The 10,861-nt window shown below is 39.2% G+C and overlaps 1 protein-coding gene across 1 annotated transcript; it reads left to right on the top strand.

Annotated features, from left to right (window-relative positions):
- The first annotated feature begins 9,284 nt into the window (after window positions 1-9,284).
- LOC119040576 (olfactory receptor 2D2) lies at window positions 9,285-10,220 on the top strand. Its single transcript, XM_037133598.2, has one exon. The coding sequence runs from the start codon at window positions 9,285-9,287 to the stop codon at window positions 10,218-10,220; it is 936 nt and encodes a 311-aa protein (XP_036989493.2).
- Window positions 10,221-10,861: the final 641 nt, after the last annotated feature.

Here is a 10,861-nt window from a genome sequence, read left to right as displayed (position 1 = left end):
CATGTACACTATCATGTCATCTGCAAACAGTGACAGTTTTGCTTCCTCCTTTCCTATTTGGATGCCTTTTATTTCCTTTTCTTGCCTGATGGCTGTGGCTAAAACTTCCAATACTATATTGAATAGAAGTGGTGAAAGTGGACATCCTTGTCTTGTTCCTGATCGTAGTGGAAAAACTTTTAATTTTTTCCCATTGAGTATGATGTTGGCTGTAGGTCTCTTATATATGGCCTTTATTATATTGAGGAATGCTCCCTCTATTCCCACTTTGCTGAGTGTTTTTATCATAAATGGGTGCTGTACCTTATCAAAAGCTTTTTTGGCGTCTATTGATATGATTATGTGGTTTTTGTCTTTGCTTTTGTTTATGTGATTTATTACATTTACTGATTTGCAAATATTGAACCATCCTTGCATCCCTGGGATGAATCCCACTTGGTCATGGTGTATTATCTTTTGGATATATTGCTGGATGTGATTTACCAATATTTTGTTGAGGATTTTAGCATCTATGTTCATCAGTGATATTGACCTGAAGTTTTCTTTCTTTGTTGTATCTCTATCTGGTTTTGGAATTAAGATGATGCTGGCTTCATAAAAAGAATTTGGGAGTTTTCCATCCTTCTGGATTTTTTGGAATAGTCTGTGGGGAATAGGGGTTAGCTCTTCCTTAAATGCTTTGTAGAATTCTCCTGTGAAACCATGTGGCCCAGGGCTTTTGTGTGCTAAGAGTTTTTTGATTACTGCTTCAATTTCTTTTGCTGTTATTGGTGCATTTAGATTTTCTACTTCTTTTTCATTGAGTTTTGGAAGATTGTATTTTTCTAGAAATGTGTCCATTTCCTCTAGGTTTTCAAATTTCTTGGAATACAGTTTTTCATAGTAATTTCTTACAATCCCTTCTATTTCTGTGGTATCAGTTTAAATCTCTCCTCTTTCATATCTGATTGTGTTTATTTGGTCTTCTCTCTTCTTTTCTTGATGAGCCTACTTAAAGGCTTGTCTATTTTGTTTATCTTCTCAAAGAACCATCTCCTGGATTCATTGATCCTTAGAATTGTGCTTTTAGTTTCTATGTCATTTAATTCTGCTCTAATCTTGGTTATTTCCTTCCTTCTGCTTGCTCTGGACTGTCTTTATTGTTGCTCCTCGAGTTCTTGCAGGCATAGGGTTAGGTTGTTTGTTTGAAATGTTTCCATCTTCTTTAGGTAGGCCTGTATTGCTATAAACTTCTCTCTCAGGATTGCCTTGACTGTGTCCCATAACTTTTGTGTTGTTGTGAGATCATTTTCATTTTTTTCAGAAACGTTTTGATTTCTTTTCTAATTTCATTCTTGACCCATTCGTTGTTTAATAGCATACCATTCAGTCTCCATGATTTTGGGTGCTTTGGGTTTTTTTCTTTGGGGTTGGTTTCCAATTTCAGTCCCTTGTGGTCAGAGAAGATGCTTGGTATAATTTCAATTTTCCTTAAATTTTTGAGGCTCGTTTTGTGTCCTGTCATGTGGTTCATTTTTGAAAATGTTCCATGTGCATTTGAAAAGAATGTGTATTTAGCCTTTTTGGGATGAAGGGCTCTATATATATCAGTGAAGTCCATTTCCTCTAGGGTGTTGTTTAAAGCTGCAATATCTTTGTTGATATTTTGTTTGGAAGATCTGTCCATTTTTGATAGTGGGGTGTTAAAATCCCCTACTATAATTGTGTTGCTGTCAAGATCTTTCTTGAAGTCCTCTAAGATTTTCTTGATATATTTGGGTGCCCCTATGTTTGGTACATATATGTTTACGATGTTAATGTCTTCTTGGTGGATTCTTCCCTTGAGTATTATGAAGTGACCTTCTGGGTCTCTCTTTATGGCCCCTGCTTTTTTTTAAAAGATTTTTATTTATTTATCTCTAGAGGGGAAGAAAAGGAGAGAGGGAGAGAAACATCAATGTATGGTTGCCTTTCGTGTATCCCCTGCTGGGAACAGGCCTGAAGGGAACCGGCCTACAACCCAGGTATGTGCCCTGACTAGGAATTGAACCGTGATTGTCTGGTTCGCAGGTCCATGCTCAATCCACTGAGCTACACCAGCCAGGGCATGGGCCTTTTTTTTGAAGTCTATTTTGTCCGATATGAGAATTGCTACCCCAGCTTTTTTTTCTTGTCCATTTGCTTGGAAAACTTGTTTCCAGCCTTTCACTTTTAGTCTGTGATGGTCTTTTGTCCTGAGGTGGGTCTCCTATAGGCAGCATATGTGTTGGTCATGCTTTCTTATCCATGCAGCTATTCTGTGTCTTTTGATTAGAGCATTTAATCCATTTACATTTAAGGTTATTATTGATAGGTACTTATTCAGTGCCATTTTTGTACCTGTGTTCCTCTCTGTCTGTCTCTTTTCCTTCCTTTCCTTAAAGCACTTCTTTTAGTATTTCTTGTAGAGCTGGCTTGGTGGCAGCATATTCTTTTAGACTTCTTTGTCTTGGAAGCTCTTTATTTGGCCTTCTGTCTTGATTGAGAGCCTTGCTGGGTAAAGTAGCCTTGGTTGTGGGCCTCTGTTTCTCATTACTTGAAATATTTCTTGCCATTCTCTTCTTGCTTGGAGTGTTTCCATTGAGAAGTCAGTAACTAACCTTATTGGGGCTCCCTTGTATGTTACTTCTTTTTTCTCCCTTGTTGCCCTTAAGATTCTCTCTTTGTCTTGGAATTTTGCCATTTTAATGATGATGTGTCTTGAAATGGGCCTCCTTGGGTTCCTCTTGATTGGGACTCTGTGTGATTCCTGGATTTGTGTGACTTTTTCTCTCATCATATTAGGAAAATTTTCTCTCATTGCTCTTTCAAATATGTTTTCTATCCCTTGTTCTTCTTCTTCTTCTCCTTCTGGTATTCCTATTATTCGGATATTATTACGTTTCATATTGTCTTGCATTTCTCTTAATCCCTGTTCATTCTTTCTGAGACTCTTTTCATTTTCTTGCTCTTTCTGTGAGATGCTTTGTACTTTGTCCTCCAACTCGCTAATCCTATCCTCAGCCTCATCTATTCTACTTGTGAAACTTTCTACTGTGTTCTTCAATTCGGAAATTGTATTCTTCATTTCCTCTTGTCCCTTGCTGATAGTTTCTATTTCCTTTTTCATGTTGATGTAGTTTGCAGAGAGATCATTGTAATTCCCCTGTAGTTTCTGATAGCTCATTGTGAGCTCTTTGAACTTTGTAATAACCAGTGCTTTGAATTCACTATCTGATAGTTGATTAGCCTCTATTTCATCTAACATTCTTTCTGAAGTTTCTGCTTTTTCTTTCATTTGGGGATCGTTTCTTTGTCTTCCCATTGTTTGAGACTCTTCTTGTTAGTCTCAGCTTCTAAAATTGATCTGTTCTGACACTCTGGGTTTATGGTGTGAACTTCTGTGGTATGATACCTGTGAAGTTCAGTGGTGCAGACCCCTTCAAGTATCTTGATGTTCTCTGTCTCCACCTACTCTCATGCTGGTCCTCATACTGGTCCCCGAGCTGGTCGCCTACCACTGCAGAGTGTCCCGGCTCCAGTAGCCGACTTCTCCAGCACCCAGGCCCATTGCTACGGCAGCAGGACAGGGGCCGAGAATGTCCCAGCTCTTGTACCTGACTCCTCTGGCGCCCAGGCCCGTCACAGGGGTTTGGAGTGTCCGGCTCTGGTAACTGACTCCCCAGCACCCAGTCCTGTTGCTATGTCCTGGCTTCCATAGCTGGCTCCCCGGTGCCCAGACCCCTCTTTATGGCTGAGGCACAGGGGCCTCCAGTGTCCCAGCTCCTGTAGTTGACTCCTCTGACGCCCAGGCCCACAGCTATGGCAGCGGCACAGGGGCCGAGAATGTCCTGGTTCCCGTACCTGACTCCTCTGGTGCCCAGGACCATCACAGGGGCTTGGAGTGTTCGGCTCCCTTACCTGACTCCCTGGCTCCCAGGCCTGTTGCTGTGGCAGTGGCACAGGGGCCATGTGTGTCCCAGCTCCCGTAGCTGACTCTGCCGCTGTCTGGTGTTTCAGTGTCAGTCACAGTCTCTGGTCTTTTAATTTCATAAATGCTGGGTAACTGATGGTTTATTGTGCTGTTTCTCTATAGATCTGCCAGGATTTTCACCCATGAGTACAGGAGCTAGAATCCGCTCCATCCTACTCCATTGCCATCTTCCCAGCATCCTCCTAAAATTACATTCTTAATGGGTTATTGAAGCTAGAGAGGTAGAAAAATTGTTTAATTTTTTTTTAAGGTTGAGCTCTGATACAGAAAACTTGCACATCTTTCTTTACAACTTCTAACAGTTTGTTTGTTGAATTTTTTGTTTGTTTTCTAGATTGGTAATCATATATGACAAGCAAGTACCACAGTTTTATATTTTATATTTCATTTCTTATCTTACATTAATTATATTTTTTCTTTCTTTATGGTATCTTTTATTGCTTTCAGTACTATGCTAAACAGTAATGGTGAGAACAGTATCCTTTCTTGTATTGTTCCTTATCTTAGAGACTGCACCAAAAATTTCTCTATTAAATATGAGAAGTGTTGTTGAGTTTTGATGCACAACCAGCCAGGTTTAGAAAAAAGCTTATTTATTTCTAATTTACAAAGTAAATAATAACAAATATATTTTAATATATGCTTTTCCTACATTACTGAGATTATCATCTGCTTTTACTTTTCAGTATAATAATTAATAAATTTTTCTGTTGGGTTTCTGATGTTGAAACACATTTGCATCCCAGAGATGAATCATATTTAATTATGCCATATTATTTTAAAATTATTTTTTGGATTCAATCAGCTGTTGTTTTAGTTAGGATTTTTACATTTACATTCTCCCACACATGGAGATGTGAGTGCTAACAACATGTTATATTTTGTCTTCCTCATAACCATTAAGGAAGTTTTTGATAGGAAATGCAGCTCAGGATTCACCCTAATGATTCAGAATTCTCCTGAGCACTTGAGTGGCTCCAGAGACTGCTCATGCATCCCTTTGTTCATCTCCTTTAAATGGAAGTGTTGTTGCAGAGCATGTCCTGAAATCACTGATAAGACCTCTGTGGACATGGGAGATGTGGGGATTCCCCTTCCTGCCTTGTCCTTGATTTATCTGAGCCCTTTGACTTCATGACAAGATGCTCCCAGTCTCTACCCTGCCCATTGTGTAGCTATACACCTGCAACAGTTCCCCCAACAGTGAGATGTCTTTATTGGTTTGGGCATGCTCAGTTGATCTTTTTTGTCCACTGGGGGAGAAAATGTTGGTAAGGTTATTAGAGGGAGAGAAAGAGGAAGCACACATTGAACAAAGGGGACAACCTGGCATATGTTGAGAGGGAATTTGATTTAATCCCTTCATACATTTGAGGTTTTAAATTCAACTAATTTTTGTCCAGACAACATAGCTCTTAGGGCTAAATCTTCTGTAATATATCTAGCTAAGGTTTTCTCCACAGTGGATCTGCCTTATCAAACCACAATTTCCATGTTGAATTCCCTGTGAAGAAGAATCCTTGTCCTCACCTGAGGGAGGCAAAAGCAGAACTTTCATGGAGTCATTATGTTATGGAAAGAATTCAAGCTGTACCCTGGAGGAAGTGAAGTGGTTCCTTTTTTAACACACTCAGACCCAGAGGAAGCAGTTTCCAAATTCTGGGCCCTGATCAGCAGGGAGCAATCGCTTATATAGGGTGAGGGGTGGTTTGTCACTTAGACCCTTACTTCTGGTGGGAAAGCAAGAAGAAGCTAAAAAAGCAAAATGTTATCTTTAGCACACAGAGACACAATGTTGCCTCTAGCACACAAATATTATCTCTAGCAATTGCTATCTCTGGCATGCAGGTACAAGCAAGAAACACCAACAAAAAACCAAGTTATTTCCTGGGTGCTGTGCTATGTTTTAAAATAACTGCCAATTTCATCTAACAATTACTGATTCCCTGGGTGTAAATTCTTACACCTCTGCATGAGGCTGGGAAGACAGTGAGTGGGTATGGATAGTGGGAAATAGGTAATTTTGAGATCAGAAGATCTTGGAATTACAAATTTAATAGTTTTCTCTTGGTTCCTATGGATTTTCCTAGCATCCTCTTCCAAAGAGAAATGTGAATTAGACGATGCATGGTTTTGTGACCCTATCATCCTACCTAACCTCTAGTAGTATATGTCATTTTTAGAGAAATAAATTTACAAGTTGATGTTAAATCTGGAGGAAAGGCAGAATAAGATGAAAAACTGACAGAAGACAGGATTTTCTTACAGAAGTTTCCTGACCCTGAGGTGGCCTGGGGGAGCAATTTCTCCTCCAGATTTGCATGGGAGAATAACATGCTTTAAAAAAGAACTTGGGAGGGGTCAGGAATGTAGCCTTCTAACATTATACTACCAGGGTCAGTGAGCATCCTTACCATCTGACAAGTCACGAGTCACACTCGTTTCTGACTCATTTACCTGTCTGCTACTACTTTGGTTCAAGTCAAATCAGCTCAAAAGCATGTGTTGGACACTTATTCTGTGCCAGGATTGATCTTATTTGCTGTGAATAAAGAGGAGTCAGATGTGGTCGCTGTTCTTGAATGCCTTGCAGTAACAGAGAAAGAAAATAACTTCAATCATATTTGTTAAGAGCAATGATGGAGGTAAGTACATCATGCAGTAAGTACATTAATTTGTCTAGGCTGTACCAGGTGTTTGTAATGTGTGTACTTGTGTGTGTCTATGTCTTTGTGTGTTAGAGGTAGGGGCTGGGTAATGAACAAGAAGGCATAGAAATCAGCAATATCCTGTAGCTGCCCTTTCATTAGGTTAACCACTGATGTAAACATCACTTAGACTTTTGTAACAGGTGTTAAATTTTTATCCTGTCTTTTCATCAAAACCAAGAAACATCATTTGCTTACCACTGAATTTTCCCTGAGCTCTAGACACATGATTAGTACCTCTGGGAAGGATGTGAACTGTGGCAGAAGTAAGTCTAAAGGACCTGAGCTGGACCATAACCTGGAGACTTTAACAACTAACCAGGCAGTACCTTCCACTAGGGGATGGTAATTCCAAAAGTACCTATCTTGAAATAGCTTGTGTTCCAAAAATTTGTTTTTTTTTCAGCTATTTAAAAATAGACTACATTTCCTATTAGGAGCAATTCTATATGAGTTTGATTTAGGTAATTGTTAGATCATCTGGACTCACTTGGTCCAGTACCTTCATTCATAAGCCAGTATTTGCTGTGAATCTATGATGTTCTGGAAACAATGGCACTGGGGATAAAACATGATTATAGTTTGGTCCCTCCTATCTGAGAGTCTTTGTCCTCAGAGGCTGGGTCTTCTGTCTGTATCCCCATCACCAAGAAAGTGCTTGGTCAATAACATTTATTCAATGAATAAGGCGATTGAGTATTCAAAGTGTGATGAATGTTCAATGGAAATGATGCTAAAACTCTATGTAGTGGGCATACCTTTAAATAGAGGGAATATTAGAAGGCTGAGCAAAAACCAGTACAATATAAAAATACAGTGTGTCCTAGTTATGTGGGGAAAAATGCCTAGAAAGGTGGCCTGTGTCAACTAAGAGAGTCATGAATGATAAGCAAGCAGAGATGTGATTGTTCATAGTAACATTTTATGTATTCATTATTTCAATGATGAATTGAAATGTTTCATCATTTTGGGTCATGGACCCATCCAACTACCTAAGACTCCAGTTTCAGATTATATAGAGTGTAACTGTGTCTTTTTGAGAAAACTGGCAATTCCTTCAGCCCAGGAGTTCTTCACTTGGAACTCAGGGGTTATTTGATTTAGGTGTAAATGCTACTTCTTTATTTTACTTTAACTGAAATCCAAAATGCTTTTCTTGTTTGAATGTAGGTAAGCAAGCCAAACCAACATTATCCACATCCATGACTTCATCACCAATAGAAATCAGATATTTTTACATTGCATTGCAGTTGAACATATCTCAAAATACCATTTAAGCTCATCATTTTGAAATTAAGGTGGTTATTAGACATGCCTCAAAATTTTTAAATTTAATATTTTAAAAAGCATGTGTATTGTTATAATGTTTGTTTTCTAAAACTATTATAACTATATGTTGATATAATAGGTTTTCTTGATAATCCTATACATCATTTTATGCATGCATGCACATGTGTCCATGTATGTATTTGATGTTTGTAAAACATTATTTTGAAGTGCCTCTATCAGACAGATAAAGGGTTGATATACCAAGTGTTTCATAGAGCCTTGAAATTTAGAGTTAAAATTTTTTTTCTCTGTTTTTGGAGTGGCTCTATGATGTTTTTCCATTGCTCCCAAACTTTTGCAGGTCTCTCTAGGAAGGCTTTTAAAACAACTATATTAAACTATGTGGGTACATAATTTTTATTTACTTTATTCAATTAATGACAATTTATTAAACAAAGCTCCATGGCATACTTAATAAAGTAAATAAAATATATATGCAAAATTTTCAATGTTGTTCAAAATTTGTGGAAGGAGTAGACAAAAGAACACAAGGAGGGAGACATGATGGGCTGGAGGTAGCAGATCAGTGCTGTTTGTCTGAACACAGAAAACTAACCATGCTGGTGGATTGAAATAGAAATTATGTCATGATGGGTGTCCTTCATTTTGGAAGTTCACTGACAGTTAAGATTGATATATGAGAGCCCCAGTGAAGGGGAGGATAGGATTTCCAAAGGGATTGTGGCATATTATCCAGAGATACCTCTTGGTTCCCCTGCTCCTTCTAAACAGGTCATTTTCTCCAAGACAAGAGTCAGTTCCATTTGCTTTCTTATACCATTGTTTCTTCCCTTCCAAGAAATAGACAGCAGATTGGTTGGATGTCCAAAGAATGAAAAACATCTGCACCTACATGAGATGGGGAAGGTGTGGCAAGTGCAGCATAAGACTCAGGGTTTTAGTTAATAATAAGGTAAAATTAAATAGCATGACCTCATATGTGAATTCAATCTATCTTTTTATTATTAGATACGCAATATTACAAGTAAAGAAGATAATGCTTTGTCCTACTCTATACTTGCCAGAGGACATTAGAAATGAGTGCACCATCTTATAAAGATTTAAGTGTAACAGGATTGAAAATGTTCCAACTAAAGCAGCATAATCATCTTCTAAAAATCTTATAAAGAAGAATCTTGAAATGGTTGGTAGTGAGTGGAGATAATTCCTAAGCCCTCCAACTCTGAATAATTACCTAGGTTATGCACACCTGTGTTTAGCATGTAGTGACCTTGTACTGAAAAAGGAGACAAACCATGAGACAGACAAATCAGACGCAGGTGACAGAATTCTTGCTTCTGGGACTCTCTGAAAACCCACACATCCAGCAGCTACTACTCATCTTATTCCTGGGTGTTTACCTTGTCACTGTGGTTGGAAATCTGCTGCTCATGTCCCTTGTACAGGTTGACTCCCTGCTTCACACACCTATGTATTTCTTTCTCTGCAATTTATCTCTGGCTGACCTCTGCTTCTCTACCAACATTGTTCCTCAGGCCCTTGTCCACCTGCTTTCCAGAAAGAAAGTCATTTCATTCACACGCTGTGCAGCTCAGCTTCTACTCTTTCTTATTCTGGGGTGTACACAATGTGCCCTTTTGGCAGTGATGTCTTATGATCGGTATGCAGCCATCTGTAACCCTCTGCACTACCCCAGCATCATGACTTGGAGAGTGTGTTTCCAGCTGGCTGCAGGTTCATGGACCAGTGGCATTCTGGTGTCTGTGGTGGACACCACCTTCACACTAAGGCTACCCTACAGAGGCAGCAATAGTATTGCCCATTTCTTCTGTGAGGCACCTGCACTGTTGAGCGTGGCATCCACAGACACCTGGACTGCAGAGATGGCCATTTTCCTCATGGGGGTTGTGATTCTCCTCATACCTGTTTCCCTAATCCTGGTGTCCTATGGCCACATCATAGTGACTGTGGTCAGGATGAAGTCAGCTGCAGGACGACTCAGGGCATTCTCTACCTGTGGCTCCCACCTCATGGTGGTCATTCTTTTTTATGGGTCAGCAATTGTGACCTACATGACACCAAAGTCCTCCAAAGAACAGAAAAAACTGGTGTCTGTGTTTTACACAATGGTGACCCCCATGCTGAATCCCCTCATCTACAGCCTGAGGAACAAGGATGTGAAGGGAGCTCTGAGGAAAATGGCTGCAAGGAATTTTCTATGCAGATTCTGAAATTGCCACTTGACAGGGAGAACTGCCTGGCTCCCTACTTTTAAGATTTGTTGAGTAGGTTCCTCAGCAAGACTAGAATGTGGTATGAGTCTCATCCTTGAGCCTTTTTCATGGATACAACCCTCTACCCTCTATCCAGCACTTCCTCGGTAAGAAAAGAAAGAGTAATTCATGGAGCAATAGGAAGGAGGGCCTTTCTTCTGGTTGGTTTTTTATCACCTAAGAGTTAGGAAATCCCTTAAGAAGCATTTATATTTTATAAGCCCTGAAACCTATGACATCTACCTTATTAAGTCATGCTGTGTATTAATATCTATCTATCTCAGAACCTACTCCCATTCCATTCCTTTATCTGTTAATATTTCTTATCATCATCAAACAACAAATTAGTACACATTACTTACTTATTCACTATGAGCTAGGTGCCACATGTACATGTCCATGCACTTTTTGCCAACAGGGGTTGGCAAAAGTAGGTTTACTGTATGAGTACAAGAAACAGAGTTTAAACTTTTATTATTGTTAATTAATTATTATTGTATTATCTACCTGTATTATTTGTAAACCTATTTTGCCAACTCTTTGTATATGTTCTCGGTGGGTAGTGAAGGGGGTGGGTACAAAGAAGTAGAATTTATGAG

Source organism: Artibeus jamaicensis, unplaced genomic scaffold (genome assembly GCF_021234435.1).
Source record: "Artibeus jamaicensis isolate MK-2021 breed Jamaican fruit bat unplaced genomic scaffold, CSHL_Jam_final contig_759, whole genome shotgun sequence".
Lineage (NCBI taxonomy): Eukaryota > Metazoa > Chordata > Mammalia > Chiroptera > Phyllostomidae > Artibeus > Artibeus jamaicensis.
This window is presented reverse-complemented; position numbering and strand designations above follow the sequence as displayed.